This window comes from Sceloporus occidentalis, unplaced genomic scaffold, assembly GCF_023333645.1.
Source record: "Sceloporus occidentalis isolate IW3139 unplaced genomic scaffold, rSceOcc1.0.p SCAF_10, whole genome shotgun sequence".
NCBI lineage: Eukaryota > Metazoa > Chordata > Lepidosauria > Squamata > Phrynosomatidae > Sceloporus > Sceloporus occidentalis.
This window is the reverse complement of record NW_028316990.1, coordinates 22,220,718-22,242,264: the sequence shown is the minus strand read 5'-3', so window position 1 is coordinate 22,242,264 and position 21,547 is coordinate 22,220,718. Positions and strand designations below refer to the sequence as shown.

Below are 21,547 nucleotides of genomic sequence, written 5' to 3'. Positions count from 1 at the left end.
TCTTCTATGGAAGCACCTTGAAAAGTCAAACCAGCCGGCTGCTGACTGACCAAGAAACGAACCAACCTCCTGAATGAAAGTCACTGTAAAGACAAGAAGAGAGTGATGCTGGCTGCGCAAAGGCCCCGGGGCCCCTTCCCTTTGGGATTGTCCCTCTTCCAAGGGACTGCAGCCCAGGAGAGGTGCCCTGCCCTGCCCTGCCTAAGGAGGGCCCAGAGACAGGTCCTGTTGTACGGATGAGCTGCCTACTCCTGGATAGGCTTCCTCTAGGAGTAACTGGGGGCAAATGGCCACCGACCACCAGGGCATTGCAGGGCAGATAGAAATCCTGAAATGGCAGAAGGTTTAGGGCAGCCACTGGGGCAGCCAAGCATGTAAGATGCCAGCCACAGATGCTGGCAAAACATCAGGAAGAAACTCTTCTAGAACGTGGCCACATAGCCCAAAACCCCCATAAAGAACTATGGATGCCGGCCATGAAAGCCTTCAACTCCACATGTTCTGAAATGTTTGCACATTGTGGTCTAGGTGGGTGGGAAAGGGGTGCGTGCTGGGCACTGTCGCTCTTTACCCATTTCTTCCCTGGAATAAGGTTAGGGAGGAAGAAGCCAGCAGGTCCCAGGGACAAAGCAGGCATGGGTTTTGCCGTTGGACAGTTCCAATCAAAACAGGGGCATGGAATCCCTTTGTACAGAAACAGTTGCTGTGGGTTAAATCACATTAAACCTCAAAAGTGGAGCACTCAGTACTGTCTGGGCTGGGCTGGGGGCTCCATGGCTTGGATCAGAAGCTGAGATATGGGTTGGGGGAGAGGGCTTGGCCCCTTCTGTTCCCTCCCTGATAAAACAAGAAAACCAAGAGGTGAGATACTGAAGGGAAAGGAAGGACTCCCTACCCCCCCCCCCTCCACTGCCAGATAATGCCAAGAATTAGCATGCAAACGGGCAGCTCTCCTCCCTTCCTGGGCACCCTTGAAGGAGCTCCGCAGCAGCAGCAGCAGATCCCCTTCAGGCCCGGCCTGGGTTCCTGCTGCAGCTCCAAAGGGCAGAAAAGTCTGGCTTGGGGGGCAGGGAGGCCCTTGAGCGGAGGGATGGGAGCAGCCTCCGAGGGAGCAATTTAATGAGCCAAAGCAAAGCAACGTTTCTGAAATGGCTGCCATAAGGTGCCACTGGTTCTAGCAGAACATCTTGGCACCATGTTATATTTGCATGAATTTGCATAATTTTTATGTCAGACCATATGGAATGGGCCTTCACCAGTGGTAGGGGTGTCTCTCGAGCTGACTGTCTTAGTAACCCACTGTATCATGTTGCTCACTTTTAAAAAATAATCACACACACACACACACACCATATATATATATATATATATATATATATATATATATATATATATATGGTAGAGAGAGCAAGAATGACAGAGAATCTCCTTGTTGCCTACTAATTTGGAAGGATTAAGCCGAGCAGCAGCCGCTTCTGCTGTGGCTGTCACATGTAGTCATTGCTGAAATAATAGAAGCGTTTTAAGGAAAGCAAGAAGCTCCTCAGGAATGCACAATTTCTCCTTCCACGCAGAAGAGACATCAGGCGGATGTTCTGCCTTTGACTTGCCCAAGAGCTCTTTGCTGCAGCCAAGTCCCCATCAAGCCTCAAGGAAAGAAGGCCAGGCCATGGCACAGGAAGGAGGAGGGCACAGGAAAGGGCAAGGCTTAGGGGCACCTGGGCTCACAGCCCCACTTGGCCATTATGATCCTTGGGTGACCCTTGGTGGAGAGCCACCTTCTCTCAGCCTCACCTGCCTCCTGTGGGTCATTGCTGTGAGAAGACTTAGATTTTCTGCATGGCAGAATGGGGATGGACTGGATGGCCCTTGCGGTCTCTTCCAGCTCTATGAGTCTATGATTCTAAGACACCTGGGGAAGGGGACAGCCTGGGCAGCTTTCTCTCTGCGAGACAAACGCAGGGGATTAATGCAAGATGTCAGGAGATACTGGCTGGCATCTGGTTGGGAATTTAAAATACCGTAAACCAACCTAGGGTTGCAGCATTACACAATGTTTGTATTCCCAGGAGGATAGCGATGTCATGGCTTCTCCACATGGACCATCGCACAAGCAGAGTGAGCAGTATGGCCGTGGTGTAACGATTGTGGTGTTCAACAGAATGGCACTTTTCAGGACAGACAGTACAAGCAGAGGGGGCAGAATGGTCCCCAGGAAAGCCATGGGGCACAGGTCTTGCAGAATGGATGGCGCAGAAAGTCATGGGTGCCCCATGCACGCCTGGAAAATTTCCCCCCACCTTTTGCAAAGCCTTCTTTGGTGGTGAGAAAACCCATGGCATAATAGAGCATCTTCTCCAGGGCCTCCTTGTACATTTTGCAGTTCTAGTCTAAATGGTTGCTTATCATGGTTGCATCATTGCAAAGTTACTCCTCACCGACTGTGAGGCAGGATCTTGGCCATTGTTGCCCAACTGTGGGAGGACTAAGAAGGCTGGGCACTTAAGGTGACCATTGTCGCCAAAGGCCCATGAGGCTCAGGTCCAGGCTATCTGGCAGACCATATTTCCCTGGATGACCCTGAGATATTTACATCTTTAAGAAGAGGACTTTAAGAACATTTTGGGGAGAAGCAAGAGGGCTCTCCCTAGTCTCTGGAGCTCCCTTCCCAAAGAGATTGTTCTTGCAAAACCCTTTTTACTCTGGCAGGCTTTGAAAACAAAAGGTCTTTAAGGAATGGACTGAAGGCGATGCATTGTTTTTAGACTGAACTGTTCTAATTGCTTTGTATCTTTTAATGGCATTTTATCTTTTTTAAAGTGTAGTTTTAAAGCATTTTTAATATTGTCAGTCATAAAATCCCATTTTAATGCTCACTTTTTGGGAGTGATTTTAGTTGTATTGTTTTTAAATACTGAAAGGCAGGATAGAAATAAATATAAAAATGACGATGACGATGACGATGCGGTTGTAACAATGAAAGCGCATGTGTGTCCAGCGTGCGTTCTCTCTCTGCCCCGGCTGAAATTGGTGGAAGATAGTGCTTTTTGATGGTGCATTTTGCTGCATGCTGGGAGGCACATTTGGCTGCTCGATGCTGCCATTCAAAGCAAAAGCCACAGAGCACAAAGGGTGCTTATCTCTGCCTGTGGAGACAACCACAACCATAACACAGGATCCAAAACTGGCCCACCGAAGAGCATTGGAAACAGTGGAGTGCATTTTCCCGGATTGGGGAGTAACGACTGCAATTCTGAACTATCAGAAGGTTGCCAGCGATCTCCAGGTCAGATGGTCAAGCAAAGTGGGTGGGAAGCGCAGGGGAGGAGAAGAGCCAGGCAATGGGGCAGACTAGGCCAGGCATGGGAGAGTGGGTTTTCCTTTCCTGAGAGGTGTTTATGGCCCGCCTGGGACACTGTCAAGACACCCTTCATTGCATGGGCTGGATGATCTCTATGGCCCCTTCTAAGTTTCCACTCAACGCTTCCTCAACAGGTCATATCTGTATATTTGATGCCATCGTAAAAGTAACTACACATCCGGTTCGATACTTCCATCCCCAGGAGAATCCAAATGGCAGAGGAACAGCTGTTACTTCTGGGATGGTGGGAATGTCTGTACGATGTACAGAAGACAGCGGAGAAGCCAGAACCTGTGCCAGTGCCTCCATCTTCATCTCTTCCTTAGAGGAGCCCTGTCTCTTGTAGGGGCTTCTTTCCTGGCTTTCCTGCTGGGGCCCAAAGGCACCTCCTGCCTGCTCAGCTCCAGGGCCCCAATCCCCAGCCATGGGCTCATCGGGAGCCTTCTGCCTCCTTTCCCTTTCAAATAAGAGGAAGACCAGGGCTGAGCCTGGCTTTTATGTGTTGCTTTCCCGAACAGTCCAGCGCGGTGCTTGTGACACCGTGGGCCGGCTCTCTCTGGCTCCTGGGGCCCCTGGAAGGAGCCCAAGTGGCCTCCTTGCCTTTCCCTTCCCACCAAGGCAGGAGGAACTCCAGCATCACTCAGCCAAGGTAGAGACCTCCAGAGATGTTTAAATTACTCGCCTTGCCATAAATCAAAGGCAGAAACAAGACTAAGCCGGGCTCCCTCCTGGTGCCGAGCTGGAAGAAGGCGCCTCGATATTTATGGCGATGACAAAAAGAGCAGGCAGCTGCCGCTACATTAAAGGGAATGAATCCGCTCTCAGCTCTGGACCCCTCTGTCTCCCTGCCTGCCTTTGGCTTTGGGGCCTGGGCTGGGGCTTCCTTTATGCTGGACAGACTTGGGGGGGGGGTCTCATTTATCCCAGTGTTGTCAACACTGATGGCAGAAAGGGCTCTGTGGCAGCTTCCAGGCCAGAGTGTTTCCTTGCCCTGGTTGGAAATAGGGCTCAGGATGGGGCCAGGGCTCTTCTGAAGTCGCTGCCAGGAAGGTGCCTCGAACTGGGCCAAACCCCGGGTCCATCTAGCTCTGTTCTGACTGCCAGCAGCAGCCATGCCTTAGTGGGCATCTGGGCGGGATTCTTTCCTTCACTCAGCTGGAGGCCCTCTGTGGTCTCCCCTCCAAGCGTCAACCAGGCCGATCCCTGCTTCACTTCCAAAATCAGACTAGCTCAGGGGCCGGAGGGCATCACTCTCTGTGTGTTTGGGCTGTGAATTCCTGCATCAGGCTGGACTCTATAGAACTCCTTCCAACTCTTCAGTCCTATGGCTCTTCCATAGGAGACATCTGCTGCATCAAGTCTGAAGGCCTTCAAAACTGAAATCAGAAATGCATGATTAAAATCCCAGAATATTGTTATGTCTTTGCCTCATCCTCTCAGGTTTCATTTCTGTCCTTTTTTATTATGTGTCCGTAGATCCGATACGTAGCTAGATCGTTTGCATTGACCATCCCACTGTCAGTGCCTCTGTCTCTGGGTGTTAGCTCTGTCTCTCTACGTTTTCTATTTGATACATGGAAAGATCCTGGTAGGAATGGAGATGACTCTCAACTAAAAACAGGGTTCAAAGAGAGATTTCTCCAAAGGACGATCTAGACTTGGACTTTCCTGAGGCTTTGTGACCAGGATGTCCCCCAAACATAGCACCCAGTTCCCCATGGAAGGGGCAAACAGGTGGGAGGAAGAGCGGGGAGGAGAAGAAGAAGAAGGAAGCCTGGGAGAGCAAGGGCAGGGCTTGCCCCTAGGGAGACACTGGGGGATCCTGGCCCATTTGGGGGTTTCTGGAGGGGAAGGAGCCGGCTCTTGGGGCTGGGCGCTCGGCACATGCTCAGAGGCCCCCTCCGGAGGGAGGAAGAGCGAGTGGGCGTGGCTGCGTGGGCAGCGCGCCCCTCCCCTCCCTCCCTGGCCCCGCCCCCTCTTCCGGAGGAGCATCCTTCCTTCCTTCTTGCCTTCCTTCCTTCCTTCCTCCGGAGGAAACTTTGCCGCCCGGGCTCTAGGCTGGCTGGCTGGCTGTCTGTCTGCCGCCGGGGCCTGGGGCGGGGGGCGGAGGGCGGGCGTCCGGGGCCTGGGCCGTGCCATGCGGGGGGGCTCCCTCCCGAGGGCGTCGCGGGGAGGGCGGCGGGGCCTCGGGGCGCCCAGAGCCAGCGCCTCCTGCTCCGCCTCGTGCTCCGGGGGGCTCCGCGGCCTCGGGGGGCTGCTCCCGGGGGGCGTGGGCGGCGGGCGGGCGGCTGACAGGATGCGGCCGGGGCTGGGCGAGGCGGCGGGCAGGCGGCATGGCCCCCCCGGAGGCGGCGGAGGCGGCGGAGGCGGCGGCGGCGTTGGGGTCGGGATCCCGGGGCTCCGGTTGTGGGGCGGCGTCGGGGCTCCCTAAGGAGGCGCCGAAGGGCTGGGCGGCGGGGCGTCGTTCGCGGGTGGGGAGCAGCGGCCGTCGCCTGCTCTGCATGTGCAGCCTCTCGCTGTGCCTGACCTACGCCTGCTACAGCCTCATGGCCGGGGGGGCCCCCCTCGAGCCCCAGGGACCCCCGCCCGCCTCCGGCCCACGCAGCCCGGCCCCGCCTCGCCCCTCCGACGCCAGCCCCGCCACAGACCCCTCGCCCGCCCCCAGCGGGGAGCCCCCCAGGCAGCCCGGCCCCGGGACCCCCAGCCCTTCCCCGCCTCCGGAGGCCACGCCGGGGAGCCCCTCGGAGGAGCCCGGGGAGAAGCGTCTGCCGCAGGCGCTGATCGTGGGCGTCAAGAAGGGAGGCACCCGCGCCCTCCTCGAGGCCCTCCGCGCCCATCCCGACGTCCGCGCCGTCGGCACCGAGCCCCACTTCTTCGACCGGCACTTCCACCGGGGCCTCGCCTGGTACAGGTCGGTATTCCGCCGGGGAAGGAGGACGGGGCAGAAAGGGAGAGGGAGGCAGGGAGGCAGGGAGGGAGGAGGCGACCAAGGGTCCCTCCCGGGAGAGGCCTGCAAGGGCCCCCCAGCGAGGGCCACTCCGACCTCGTCCCAGGCGGGGCTCCAGCTCTCCCCGGCTCCCTCCGTCTGAGGCGGATCCCCCGAGCCAGGAGAAGAGGGAGGGAGGGAGGGAGGGAAGGCAGCCCGGGAAGGGGCCCCGGCGCCCCTCCCGGCTCTCCCTTCTTCTCCCGCGGCGGGGCTGGGTTCTCTCGGGGCTCCTGCGCTGCCAAGTTTCGGGCAAATGAAGGTGGCCTCTCTCTTGGGATCTGGGGGTGGCTCCTTCGGTCTTGGCTGAGGCTCCCAGGGGAAAGGCAGCCACGGATCTGGAGGGGCTTCTGGAGCAGAGGGCTGCATGTCCTGAGCGGGGCTGTGTGGGGGCGTTTGTGCGTGTTGTGGGTGTGTTTTCCCTGTGGGCATTCCTCCCTCCCTTCCTTCCTTCCTTCCTTCCTTCCTTCCTTCCTTCCTTCCTTCCCCGAGCGGTTCCCCTCAGGAGTCTGAAGGGAGCCCCTCGTCCATCCGCCCCCCAACCTCCTCCCGATTTCAGGGCAGAGAGAGACCCCCGAAGGAGTTCTGGGGAAGGCGAGGCACTTGGAAGGGGGACGTCGGGGGAGGAGCGGGGTCCCATCAGATCACGCTCCAGCTTTCCAAGATCCAGAGGCGTTGGAGTAATAAGCAATTCATTGGGAGGCATCTGTTCATCTCAGGCGAACTAGCAACAGCTTCCAACCAAGCCACGGTTTCTTCTTTGCCTCCGTGGATGCGGCCCCAGAAGTCGGCCCCAGAACTTGCCCCATTCCCAGCCCCAGAGGCTGGCGAAACCTCAGGAAGAAACTCTTCTAGAACATGGGCACAAAAAACTATTGTTTGTCAGTGGTCAGAATCCAGTTTAATTTAAGGTTGCAGAAGCAGAGTTGTGCAAGGGATGCGATTGCGCATATATGTGCAATGCCTGTGAATGCCTTGTGTCGGGATGCCCATTGGTCATGGATGTGTAGGGGCATAGCTGCCCACTTGCCATCCTTATTCAGTTGGGCAGCATTGCCATTCTTCAGCACAAGAGTTGCATAGCACAACAAAGGAACAACTCTGCATTACGCAACCCCAAAGTAAATTTGGGGGGGGGATCTCGGCCATATTGTTTTAACAGTGTTGTGTGGTCCCCTCACTTTGCCTTTACAAAGGCAGGGGATGGATACATTTGCTACCTGTTCCCAATGGGGCCTCTGCTTCTATCCCAGAAAAATGGCTGTGGCCAGCGCATCCCCGAATCCATACAGACGCCAAGAGCCCCGGCCCCACCCTTTGCCTTGTGCCCCACCTGCAGGGCTGCTTGCAAAAGCTCCTGAGGGATCATGGCCCACCTTCCCTTGACCTCCACTGCTGGCTGCCAACCTCTCCCTACTTCCATGGACCCCCCCCCCAGCCCAGCTGGCATTGCCAAACACTGGACAGTCTGCTGGGGATGGCCAGCCAAGGAAGGTTTCCTCTCAGCCCCAGATAAAAGCGATCAGGCAGGCACTGGTGGCGCAATGCCTGCTCCATTTATTGCCCAGTTCTGGCCCAAGTAATAATGGCATCACTGGATGCCTTTTCCTACTCACTGCAACAAGCATGTAGCTTCCCAAAGAAGCAAGACTTAGGGAGCTGGGGATGTTTAGTCTGGAGAAGAGAAGGTTAAGTGGTGATATGATAGCCCTGTTTAAATACTTGAAGGGATGTCATATTGAGGAGGGAGCAAGCTTGTTTTCTGCTGCTCCAGAGAACAGGACCCAGAACAATGGATGCAAGCTGCAGGAAAAGAGATTCCAGCTCAACATTAAGAGGAACTTCCTGAGAGTAAGGGCTGTTCAACAGTGGAACACACTCCTTCCTCGGAGAATAGTGGAGTCTCCTTCTTTGGAGGTCTTTAAGCAGAGGCTGGATGGCCATCTGTTGGAGGTGCTTTGACTGAGAGTTCCTGCATGGCAGAATGGGGTTGGACTGGATGGCCCTTGCAGTCTCTTCCAACTCTATGATTCTATGATTCAAGACTTTTCAGGGCGCCCCTTTGGTCCTCATAACTCCAGCTTGAGGCTAGACTTATCCTTATGCAGAAACTGTTGACGTCTTTGGCCCACATGGGTCTGGATTGCTCTCATGTCTGGTATTGTCGAATTGGAAAGGTCACTCAGTGGTTGTTTGGCTCAAACCCAGTGCAGGAATCAACAGTGAAAGCACCCATGGCAGGTGGACATCCAGCCTCTGTGAAAAGGGTTTCCTTCAGCCTGGGCAGTTCTCGCACTTGGATCTCACTTTAACTGCCATGGCTGTGTCCTATGGGATCCTGGGACCTGTAGTTTGGCAGAGAGCTCAGTGTTTCTATGCCACAACAGGTTCCAGGGTCTCATGGGATGCAGCCAGGCAGCTGAAGTGAGTGGGATCAAAGTGCCATAATGGCTGGCCACTAAGCGCTCTGCTGGCCCAAGGCTTTGCCCTCCTCCATCCGTACCTTCAGTCCAGAGTCCCTTCCCACCTTGCAGTCTTAAAGAGCTCTGTCAGCTGGAGGGCCGGGGCTGTTGCTTTGCTTGTGCTGTTGGCTATAAAATGTACGCAGAATCATTCCAAGCTCATGTGTACGTGTGACTCTGTGTGCGTGTGCTTGTGTGTGGACTGTATTTAATGGCTTGCATGCTCAGAATTTGTGATGCCGCCGCTGGCTTCTGGAGCGTTGTCCGTTTTGTTGGCGTGTCTTCCCTCATTCCCTTTGGAGATTGCTCCGATGCTGGTGAAAGAGGGGGAAAGTGAATGGGAAAGTGAATGGGGAAGTTGCTCAGAGTTGCCTCCAGGGTGAGCACATGAATTAACCAGAGATCTTGACTGTGTATGTATGTGTAGGAGGAAATTCTAACCTGTTCAGCAGCGAAATAATAAATAGGCCACCGACTTGGCTGCCTACGCAGCTTCCTGCTTGCTCAAAGTCCAAATCGTTCCTGGCTGGCGATGCGCCTTCTGAGCGTTTCTCATGGGTGCCGGGATGATGCTGATGATGCTGGGGACTGGGCAGCCCAGAAACAGGCATTCAGAAATAGCATGGCCAAAAGCCATTCCTCCCTCTGCAGACAGAAAAGCCCCCTCTTTGTGGCTGAGGAATAAGTGGCAGCCCTTCAGAACTGGGCAGGCGCTGGAACTGCCTGGCCAGAGCTTTGGGAAGCTTAAAACTAATTCATTATAGAACTTGCTACAAGCCCTATTTCCCTCCCCTCTCCAAATTACTAATTAGTGTGAATGTTAACAGTATTTCCAATAACTTGCTCTGTTACTTGTTACCTTTTTGTAACTTTCATAGTTCTTAGAAACAAGAATAATAACTTGCAACTGATGAGAAAGTGGCATCAAAATTGGAGGGAATCCATTCAGAATGCCTCTAATATTAAATAACAACAAAAATGAGAAAATTGCTGCTTTTTACGCACTCAGACCAAGACAGTTCTTACTTGTTCCATTACTTTTGATGTGTACCATGTTTAGTGGCTTGTTTACTTTGAAAAAAGGAAAGAAGGTTAGAGGTGGTATTTGCAACGTCTTGGATCCCAGGATCACTGCCTTGGCATCATGTCCCATTGCCTTGCGCTTTCCACACACAGGAGTGATCATGCGTGATCCATCTTAGTGCCTAAAATGTTGTCACTGCTCAGTGCCTTGCTCTGTGTGCATTCCTGCCCAGGTAACTCATGATTCATTTGTTGGCTGACTAATGTACTGATGGTATCATCCCAACAACATAGGAAGGCAGTGGGTCAGACTGCAAGACTGAGCCCATTTCCAGTTGCCAACTCTTAAAAGGTTGGTCCAAAGAGTCTCAGGCACCTTCTGGCTTTGAGTATCCAGTGGTGCTGGGTTGCACATGTTGAGATGCTTCCTCTCAGTTGGGGGGAGAGGCTTTTAAATGGTCTGGGATGGTTCACTGGGTTTTTCGTTCTGATGATCTCAGCTCCTCCAGATCCTTGGGCCATCCCGCATTTTATGGCGAATGCATCTTCTGTGCTGTGTATCATTGACACTCTTCATGCCTCCTCAAAGGGCTATCGATTTTCTTGGCTCCTGTGGAGAGTTCTGTGTCACCGAAACAGAGTGGTTTTCAGGGGTGCTTCATACATTGTGGGTCTGTTGTGCTGAGCCCACGCAAGGCTGCAAAAGAAAGAAAACAAGCAGCCTCCAAAAGCTCCCAAGGAAAGTTTCAGGGCTTGGGTCTTGTAGATGTTTTCTGGTGGGACAAAAAGGGCTGGTCGACTAATGCTTAGACATGGGAGGGGTCTCAAATGTAATCTAATCCACCATCAACAGCATCCGATCCCACCCCCAGCCACTGCAGGAGATTCAGGCCCAGAATGGTGGTTGGGAGCTGCCACCCAGTCCTTCCTTCCTTCCTTCCTTCCTTCCTTCCTTCCTTCCTTCCTTCCTTTCGATGGCATCTCCCACCCATCAAGAGAATGACCAAGCCCAGCCTTGCAAGGGCCTGTCGTGGAAGCCCACCAGTGCCTTAGAAGGTGGGAGAGGGCAATTGTGTGCTCCTCCAGATGTTGTTGGACTGTAACTCCCATTAGCCCTACTAGTCAACATAGTAAAGAATGCTGGGAGCTGCAGTCTAGCAATGTCTATTTATTTTATTTATCTAGAGTATTTATACCCTGCTCTTCAGCCAAAAGGCTCTCAGAGCATCTTACAAATGATAACTTAAACATTTCCCTGGCCTCAGGGAAATGTCTGGAGGGACGCATGATCCCCATCCACATTTGAAACCATTCCTACTGCCCCCAAAAGAGCCGTGTGGACCTTGCCTCTCCTGGGGAAGGACATCCCTCCCGTCTTGCCTGGTTTATGGATAGCCAGCCTGGAGGTCGTGCCAAGAGATGGACTGCCCAGTCAGGTTGTTGGATGGCTTGTTAGTCTGCCCTGGCATGTCTGTGCTTTTGCTCTCTGGCCTGCAATGCCTGCTTGTGATGGATTGCCAAGAGGGGCTTGGGGTCAAGGCGGTCGGCTCCACATGAAAACGCTGGGTCAGTGGGTGGCAGCCGGCAGAAAAGGTAAATCCATGCTAGGGGTTATTAGGAAACGGATTGAGAATAAAAGTGTCAGCATCGTTATGCTCATACACAAATCTGTGGCATGGCTGCACTTGAAATTCCTGTCAGAGAGGAGGGCGCAGAGCGAGAAAAGGGCCAGAAAAGGGCAGCAAAATCGAGACTGAAGCATTTCTCTCTCCCTCCCAGCTTCAGACTGGAACCTAATAGGGTCACTTACTGAGGCTGATTGGAGGGAGATCCGGAAGCAGGCAATGGCTCCAGCTCTGCGGGGGTTCAGGAAGGGAGCTTTAATGGCACCTCTCCTCGCTTCAAACTCTCCTGGTTGCATGGGAGCGGACGTGATTGCAGTCCAGGAGCTAAACCTTTTTCCCAACGTGATTTCAGCACCTGGAGAGATCCTGTGCATCCACAAAGGGATACAAGTGCAATATGCCTTCAAGCCATTCGTGAATTCTGGCAACCCTGTTATGGGGCTTTCTTGCCAACATTTGTTCAGAAGCGGTTTGCCTTTGTTTTAGTCCAAACAAACTGAAGATAGATTCCTGAAACTGGATCCATCGCCTAACCATTCCAAAGTGACCATTCCAAAGTGACCTGGAAGTCTTCTTTAACATGTTCAACCACTGTCACAAGATGCAATGATGGTTGCCAGTTTGGATACCAACTCATGCCAAAGAGAGGGGGTGGGTTCCCCTCCTTCCCCCTCTTAATGTTCTGTGGAGGGAGGGAGGGAGGGAGGGAGGGAGGGAGGGAGGGAGGGACCGTTGGGAGCAGCCCTTCCCCTCCTCAGGTGAACCCCTGAGGCGTCAGGCCTTTGATTCTCAGCAGACACACAAATTGGAGGCGCCTTGTACAGAGAAGGGATTGACTCTCTCCTTTGTGTTTCATGGCTGCTGCTTCTTCTCTCTCCTCGCTCTTGTTGTCATGGGGACTCCTTTTTTCCCTGAGTTATTATATTTTGTGCTTCAGCAGAAATCCTTATTGCTTTTGGGGCTGGGGAGGCTCATGTGGGACCTTCTTTCTTTCCCCCAACTGCTTGTCTGGTGCGCTGGTAATTTCTTTCAAATGATTTTTGCTTGAAGTGGTTTCAGTGAATTGAGAAGGGTGTCTGGACATGAATGAACTGTGAGACTTTTAGCACCAAATCTTCAGGCAGAACGCATTATCAAACTTCCTCAAGCATTCACTCTGGATATTATAATTTTGCTGGCACTACATAAATAGGCAGCAGCCCACCATATATTACAATCTCCTTTGAAGCCTGCTTTTCTATCCTCTTTGTGATGCATTACTCAGAGTCCCCAACGACCCCTAAAGCTTCCTTGGCAATTTGTTCCACTACCCAGCCAACACCCCCAGTTCCAGCCTTCCTCCTGCGGTGCTCATCTATCATCGCTGCTGCTTCCTGGCTGAAGAGGAATGGGAACCCACTTTGCCCAGGAAGGTCCTTGTCCATGGCCCTCGCCTAGTCATGGCCTTCCCCTGGTCTTCTTGCCCAGTTCCAACCATTCAGCCCTTGATGGGGAGGCTGCTGGTAGGCCTCCAGCCCCAGGGAAACCCCCTTTTTGTGTCCTGAAACTGGGAATCTTCCTGAAATGCTGCAACATTGGTGTGCCTGCAGTTACCAATATGGTCCATTTCACACCTCACCTGGCATGAAGGTATCTGCGCTCTCTCTCCCTCTCTATATAATATGTACACACACACACACACACACACACACACTGCCACCACCCCAGGTGAGCCAGTTGGGTCGGGGGCTCAAAAGCTTGGTGAGATCCAGGAGATAGTTGTCTACCCATCCTCTTCCTTTAGCCCAGGGCAAATCAGCCCCTTACTCTCTCTGCCCCGTTTTCAGGGGGTTCCTGAAAGAGTTTAGGGTGGTGGCTGATCATGCCTTCCAAACCAACCTCGCAAGTGTAAAACTAGTAGCTTGGAATGGAGGAGCAAGTGGGGAGAAGATGGTGCCCCCTACGTATGGACCACCCTATTGAAGGCTCTTCCGCCCTACTTCCAGGCCCGCTTACTAGAGGTAGCTTTCCTTCCTCCACATGGGGCCATGGGCTCTCTTGTCTGTATCTTCTGGAATGGGACCTCTGAGCTTTCCTACATGTCCTCCCAGACCATTTAATCTACTCCTGGGAAGACCGCATGCCCCACTGTTGGGCCATTTCCCCTGCCTGGCACTGGCTCTCCTTGAACTGAAAGCAGACTTTCTGTTCCAGGCCAAAAAGAAAAGTCCAGCTTCTTCCATTGGAGATACCCACGGTCTTTTTGCACTGGGCACCTCTAAGCTATTTGTCTTTGAGGCTCCCACATAGGTTGGTCTCTGTGTGGAGTCCTCCATGGAGAGCCAAGCAGAGAGCCAGCACGTGATTTTTCCTCATTCCCTGACTTTGGGCTGCTTTGGGTATTCTGCCTTGAGCAGGAAACTGCTCTCTGGGGGACTAATGTGGATTTTGTACATTTTTATAGCCTAACTTAGTTGCAGTGCTGCAGAGGATTATCTCCGGAGCATCTTTGCAGCCCTTAGCTAAACTGGGGTCCTTCTGGCACTGCTGGATACCCCGTTCCCTTTGGGCTTGCTTCCGGAAGCAGATCACAATCTGAACATTGGTGCCGGGAGGCCAAACTGTTTATTCCTCTCTCTCTCTCTCTCTCTCTCACATACACACACACACACACACACACACACACACACACACACCAATGTCCGGATCTTCCTCTGAGCGGCCCATGCACTGGCTGGTTCCTTCATCTGGGGCCTTTTATTTCTATCTAGCTGTAAGCCTGGCAGTTCTCTTTATTTGCGTTTTTTATCTCAAAAGTGAAAGTGTGAGAAAGAGAAAACCCTTGAAAAGGAGGAAAGCATTGGAAAGCTGGAGAAAGCATGTGCTTTTAGGAAGACAGGGAGAGACTGAGAGAGAGAGAAGTGAGGGGAGACGTCAGAAATGGGTATTTTTGTAAATCTTCCAGTTGTCTCTCCCTGAGGAATATGCACCACTTTGGTAAATCATGTTGGAGGAGACTCTGCTCTTCCCCCCCCCCCCCCACTTCCTGCAGCCAGATATTAAATCCCTGCAAGCATCCTGGATGGATCATAAACCCCACGGCCCTTTATGGCTTCAGCGTTACAATTGCCAGTCACATTTTATGTAAATGCAAGCATTTACCCCAACAAACTCTTCTGTGAAGTATGCCAGCTTCTTCAAAGAATTTGTTTGGCAACATAAACAGGAGAAGAGTATACCAAGAAGTCATGGCAGTTTACAGCTATGTTCAGGTGCTGCAATGTGTGTCTGTGGGATTGTGCAGTTGGGTTGTGCAGTTGGTGTGTCCTACGGCTGTGGAAACAGCATGGGGCAGTGAAGACTGTAAGAGACCAAGAGGATCCCAGCCCTGATTTCTGAATAATTCTCCAGAGTATTCCAGGCAGACCAGAGTCCTGGAGTGTGCCATAGTTCTTTGACCTGTGTGAGCCATTGCAGAGGATCCTGGGAACTGTAGTTTCAGGAAGGATTTCTCTGCTGCCATCCAGGGCAAGGGAACTGGGGCGCTCTCTGGCAAAAATTCCCCAGATGAAAAATCCCAGGATCCCTAAGATGGATCAAACTGGCCTCATGGCGTTGTTTGAAGGATCACTCCAGAGGCCACAGACTGGTCTGCTGAGCGGAAATCACAGCAGCTATGGGACTGAGATGCTGAGCCTGGCATGGCTGCCAAAGTTGGCAGCTGACTGTGGCCTCTTGGGACAAACTAGGTAGGTCATGGAGACAGCCTGGCGGGGGGGTTTGAGGGCTGGGTGGCGGTCCCAGGAATCCTGAGGGACTGAGGTCCCTGCTTAGCCAAACAGGATCATCACCTTGGAGCAAGTCACACTCTCTCAGCCCAAGAGCAATGGTGAACCTCCCTTGAGAAAATCTTGCCAGAGAACCCTGTTTTTAGAGATAAAATGGTATATAGTGGTTTGAGTGTTGGACTAAACTCCATTGGACACAGAGTTAAATTTGCATTTGGCCGGGGGTATTGTTGGCTGAGAATCCCCGCTGCACCCTCAGCTCTGTGCCAGGCATGCTTTCCTCCAAGCAGTGTGTGTGTGTGTGTTGTGCCCTCTCCCCACCCCCTTCCAGGAGCAGCCCTGTGATTGATGAAGGAGGGTCTCTTACCCAGGAGACACCGGCCTGGGCATTGATCCGCCTCCCTTTCTGCATGCAAAGTCAGCAATGCTCTCCCCTCCTGGCTAATTCCCCATCTATTTATTTGGACTAAATGAATCCCAGCCTCTTCCAGGGTAGCTCAGCGGGTGCATTTAACACTCCTAAGCCACTTGGTTGGTTAGAGTTTTTCTCCTCTGCCTGGTGGAAGGCGCCTGCGGGGCTAGTGAGGGTGGCGAAGGGAGTGCCTTCCGCCTCCTCAGGACTGTGGGCTGGCAGTGATTTTGGTAACTATTTGGAAAGGTCCTGAGCCCCTGTAGCCTGTGTTTTCCTTCCTCCATGTGTTTGGGCCTCCATGGGACCCTGTGCCAGCCAAATGGGAAGCAGTGGCCTCATCCTGCCCAGCGACCGAGGCAGCATGGGTGAGCCCTGAGCTTCCTTCCACTTTGTAGCAGAGAGATCCCATCAGTTTCCTTCCCGTTGGGCAGCCAGGGTGAGGTTTTGGGCAAGGGTCAGCCCCTCATGGCGAAGCAATGGTGGATTTGTGATCGCTAGATGTCTCTTCTTACAAAGGGTGTTCCTTAGGAGCATGAAAGCAGATGCCTCAAATCCTGTATTTTTAGGTGTTAGTCAAACAGGCAGCCCCCAAATTGCACCCCAAATGTTGGAGTGGGGATGGGGGCAGTTGCATGTGAGCATGCTCTGCACTCCATAATGAGCCCTGCTTTGCCCTGTTTGGAATTCAAGACCTGAGATCTTGAAAGAGCCTGGGACCCTTCCAAGACTTGAGGTGGGTCTTAGGGAGACAGACGTTCCTCACAGGTCCCAACTGATCCCAACTGTCCCTTTTGGGAATCTTGCAACCCTGGGGCTTCAACATGACTGGCCCTATAGCAGTGCCCACAAGATCAGTCCCAATAGGCAGGCAGCTGTTTTCAGATAGGGGTGTGTTTGTGTGTGTGTGTGTGTGTGTTTCTTTCAATATTCAGCTTCATCCAGAGTAGGCCTTTTGCAAAGCTAATGGGTACTTGCCCACTGGAGATCCAACCATCTCACATTACCTTGGATTAAAACAGGGATAACTCATAACAATCCATTATTTGTTTGTCCAAATTGCTGTCCAAATCCATTTCCCCTCCATCTGTGGTGGGGCTCCAACTCATCTTGGAGGGGGCAACAGGGGAGTCGGAGACGTGGGAGGAGAAGGGTTCAGAGCTCCGGCTCCCCAAGGAGTCCTGGGGCTTTGCCCTCAAGAGCCCTGGCTCTCCCACCCACCCTGGCCTTTCTCCCCCTTCGCATCATGAGAGGCACTTCATGAATGGAGAGCTATTTTCCTTGCGACATTGCTGAGGCAGCCTCTTGTGGAAGTACTGAGGCATCCTATGGAAAGGCACAGCATAGGTTTGCCTGGTAGTTGAGGAAAGCTGGAAAGTTTTGCTGCTGCTGCCACTGCTTTTACAGTGTGAATGTGCGCCTGCTGCACCTGTGCTTTGCAAGAGGCACCTTTGGGTGGGAAGGAAAGTTGTGGAGGAGTCGATCCACCTGGCTGCTGTCCCTTTGCTGCCGGCATAAAGGGATCCGTCGGAGGCTGTGGGCATGCGCCGCACACCGGCAGATCAAGAACAGCCAAGGTTCGTTGCTCAGCTCAAAATCCTTCTGGAACCTGAGCAAATCAAGGCACTGGGGAAAAACGCCTGGAGCCATAACTTTGTTGGCAGAGCAGCACGTCCGGTCACCGAACAGAGGCAGAGAGATCCAGCGAGTCACGGCGCTGCTAATTCCTATGCAAAAAGGGTTTTTATCTCTCTAAATGGTATTCTGCATCATTACTCATTGTAAGGAGGTGAGGGCTGGCTGTGTTTAACTGCTGAACTTTGCAACCTGAACTGAAAGCTTATTGGAGCTGCTGACGCCTCCGGCCCGATGCTGTACTGCTCCTAAGTGGTGCGCATGGTGTTCGAACACATGTCGGCGGCTGGGCCTCCATTAGGAGCTGGCTGGAACTCTGCGGCACAGACTGCGCAGCCCATGCAGGTCCCCCTTCCTTTCCTTTGGCCCAAGAGAGTCCCCCCATGTGTCTCCCTCCTGAGGAAAGGGGGACTTAGCTTTGGCCCCGGTTGAAAAGAGTGAAACAGAAGCCCTTAATATTAATGTTTGTAGCTTCAGTCCAATAGCTAGTCCCAGCAAGAAGAGACCCAGGGATTTACCCCACTGCCCCCCCTTTCTTGACCTTTTCCAGTCTTTTGTCTCTCAGAAAGAGCCCCATGAAGGGAGGGCATGGGATCAGCAAGGCTGAGAACCCCAGACATTCATCGGGGCCTCCCTTCAGGCGCATGTGGCCCTTGCAAGATGGGCCCTCCTAGCCTGGCCCCTTTTGCCCCTCCCTTTTGCCTTGCCCACTCTGGCGGCTGCCTCTCTCTTTCTTTTTAGGCTCGCAGGCGGCCTCGGCTGAGTGGCACCGTTCTGAAACCCAACCACAAAGCGTACTGATTCCTCTTTGTTAACATGCATGAGACCTGCGCATTTTTATTGCTTGACTCCTTGGCGTTTAATGAATAACCTTGGTGTTACATTAATGCAAGTTTGTGTGTTGTAATTAATATTTGTGTTGCCATTGGAAATGGAGGGTCATAAATGGCAGCGCGTTGGAAGCGGCGGGAGGGCTTAATTGGCCATGTGCAGCCCTGAAAGAGTCCAGCCATTAAATGCTCAGCGCCAGCGAGAGGAGGGGGCTGGCAGGTCCTTTGCCCACCAGGCTGGCAGGCGGCCTCTGGATGAAGGGGCAGGCCAGGCCAGGACCTGTGGGGATGGAAATAGTTGGGGCACCACCCTAAAATCCTGAAGGGGAGTAAGAGTTCTTCAGGCAAGGAAGGGCAAGGCCATGCCAACAATGGAGGGGCAGGGAAGGGGGCAGCATCTTTTCCTCTCCGCAGCCCCTTCCAGAGTTTTCTTTTCAAGCAACCAAGGATCACAACACAGTCCAGGCTTTCTACAGGACATACATGCAGGATGTGCATGCAAAACTATTTGAAAAGATTCCTTTCATATTCCCTAAGACACACACACACAGATGCAAACACTGCCTGCGGCCTTGTTCTGTATGTATGTAGTTGTGTAGTTGCTGGGGATCCGCACCAAGCACAAGATTTGCTTTGGATCCCACTTAGCTGTTTTGGGAAAGGGCCCAGGGTTCCTTGGAGTGATCCATCAGCCATCTCCTCCTTGCACCCTGATCCTGAGACTCCCATTTACTACAATGGGAAAATTCAGAAATGGCTGCAACTGTTCCTTCTTGAAATAAGCAGCCTGGGAATCCTTCCAAAACAGCTGGTGCCATCTTCCAGAGAGATTGTTGCCAAGGATTTGTGCTTTGCTGTTCTGTGTCTTGGCTTTGACATTGGCTTTGACTCCTGGTGACTCTGCAAAATATGAGTCTCTGAAGTATGAGGGCCTCAGTTGAGCCATCTTGGTTTCTAGGGAGTTGTTCACACTTGATTTGTTCTTCTTGTTCCTGTTTTGTGTCATCAAGTCAGCTTTGACTTCTCCAACAGCCCACCTCTGGTCTTGCAAACTCAGGGCAGCCTTGACTGGGTCATTCCATCCGTAAGGCAGTCTTCTTCTTTTCCAGCTGCCTCCCAAGCATTATTCTTGTCTTCCACTCCGTCCTGTGGTTTCATGAAGTTTCCAAAGTGCAATAGCTTGAGTTGGTCTCTGAGCCTCCCCTCCTCCTTTGCTTCCTCCTCCTCAACCTTTTCCTTCTTCTTTTTCAGTTTCACCATCTACCATTTGTTATTGACTGCAGTGTTTAACTATCAATGATTCAGATTCTGTCTAAGCATCTAGGAATCCATGTTGTATTGTTGGATAAAGTGGCATCTTCCCAATAGTGTCACTTGTGCTATTGTGATCCTAACTACAGCAATTTCATTCATTACTGTTATTATTTATGGGAGCTGCTTGTAACTCATTTTAACAGTTTTGTGGAAGAAAAGGAAACATCGTCTACCATGGAATTAATTAGCGTGCACACTACAAATAAACCTAGACATAATAATAATAAAGAAACGAAGCAAGCACAAAGCAGTATAAAATAACCATCCATGGCTCAGGTTGCATTAATGGTGGGGAAGATGAACTCCAAAGAGGACATACTTGAGAGCAGTGAGGCTTGAAAAGCCGGCGTGAGGCCAGAACAAGCTAAAGAGCGCTGGATTTCTAATCCCCCAGCAGTAATGGGGGTCATGGAGGCAGCCAAACAGGGGGGTCCTCAGGCTTCTGGGAGACAGAGATGGAGAGAAAGTAAGGGATGTAAGGGAAGGATTATTATGCGCCTGCAAGAGAGAGGAGGGATTTGGGATTTCTTGTTTTCAGGTTCAGAGGGGAGGGGAGGGGGGCCAGGCATAGATCCACAGATCTGGAAAGGCTCTATCCAAAAACCGCTCAGTTAAAACATCCCAGCAGCAGGGAGCTGTCCAGATCTTTTCAAAGAAGGAGACCCCATCACTTACCTCTCTGGTCAATGGGTTCCATTGCTGCACTGCTCTTACCATTACGATGTTCCTTCCCAGTTGAAACCTACCCTCCTGTAAGATAAAACCGTGAGCCCTGGTCCTTGCTCAGGGCCACGGAGTGTGCAGGGAAGAGGGAGGCTTGATAAGATGGACTGGGACCCAGACAACCTCTTACAGCCCACAGGATGTCAAGCGCTGCCCCTTGGATCCTCCGGTTTCCCTGTGGCTTCTGCCTGTGCCCACAAATGCGCATGCAGGAGGCAGACCCCAAGCCATGGGGCTGCCAGAGTGAACACTGGAGGGGCTTCCATGCCTCCAATGGTTTTGGAAGATAGGGGGTTCTTGTAGGTATTGCCTGTCCTACAACCAGGGAACAAGCTGAGATTCCTTCTTCTGCACCAGCATGAAAGGGGCCATAGCTCCGTCTAGTTTCCACTCAGGCATCCCTGGTGCCTCCTCAGCCCCAGAACGCCGGCCAATGCCTGGGTCACTTCCTCTTTACAAAAAGACCTCTCCTAGAAATGTGGCAATGTACCATATGTACTAAATGTACCATACATCTGGTAGGTGGCCTCATGAGGCAGACCTCTCCCCCCCCCAAAAAAAAAATCCAAGGGCAGGTGACTTGGCATGAATGGTGTGACCAGGCTAGAACTAAGCCCAAGGGATCCAGGTTCAGATTCACGGTGTGATCTTGAGCCAAGCACCTGAGGGGTTGGCATTCTGACCTTGCAAATCTAAAATGCATTGATGGGTCATCTGAATCTCAGCTGGAGAGTCAGTGTTGTGTAGTAGTTGCAGGTTCACAGGGTTGTTGTGAGAATCAAAAGGCTCCCATGCTCAGAAAAAGAAACAAGACCCTGCACTGTGTGTGTTTGTTGAAAGTGAGGTGAACATTGACCTAAATCCTGTTAGTTTTTCCAACCAGAGTAGACCCATTGAAGGTGAACTCATCACCTGACATTGGCTTGGCTTGTTATGCGTACTTGTGGTTTTATTGTCCCCGTTTTGACAAATCAATAAAACATATATGCACAGTCACACATCCTTCCTGGGGATAAAATCACCTGAACAAAAAAGCACATTAATCTCCTAACAGCTGGAGGACGACTTGTCTGGGCTCCAAGTGTCTTGCTTAAGAATCTAAGAATGACTTTGCCAGCTAAGACAACTTTGAAGATGCTTAACATTGTGCTGGCATCCATTTAGTCTTACTAATGAATTTTATGAAACGCTGGAATCCTACTGGTGGCTTGGGGTTGTGAGCATGAATATTTTTTACACTTGTTGTGCCAGGAGATGCCCAGCACCTCCTTCCACAGTACCTCTCCCCATTGCTTCTTGCCCACAGGTTGCAAGGGGTGCCATTATTTCTTCCTTTTAAAACCCTTCACTTTGCACCGTAATGGTGCTGCAATTCACTACAACTGGCATGGCCACATCCCAGGGAATCCTGGGGT

General features: G+C 52.2%; 1 protein-coding gene across 1 annotated transcript in view; it reads left to right on the top strand.

The window, feature by feature from the left end:
* The first annotated feature begins 5,694 nt into the window (after positions 1–5,694).
* Positions 5,695–21,547, top strand: part of LOC149306156 (heparan sulfate glucosamine 3-O-sulfotransferase 4-like) — a 57,911-nt gene continuing 42,058 nt past the window's right edge. The window contains exon 1 of the mRNA XM_089540832.1: positions 5,695–6,272. Coding sequence (XP_089396958.1) covers positions 5,695–6,272 — 578 coding nt within the window. The remainder of the gene's footprint in view (positions 6,273–21,547) is intronic.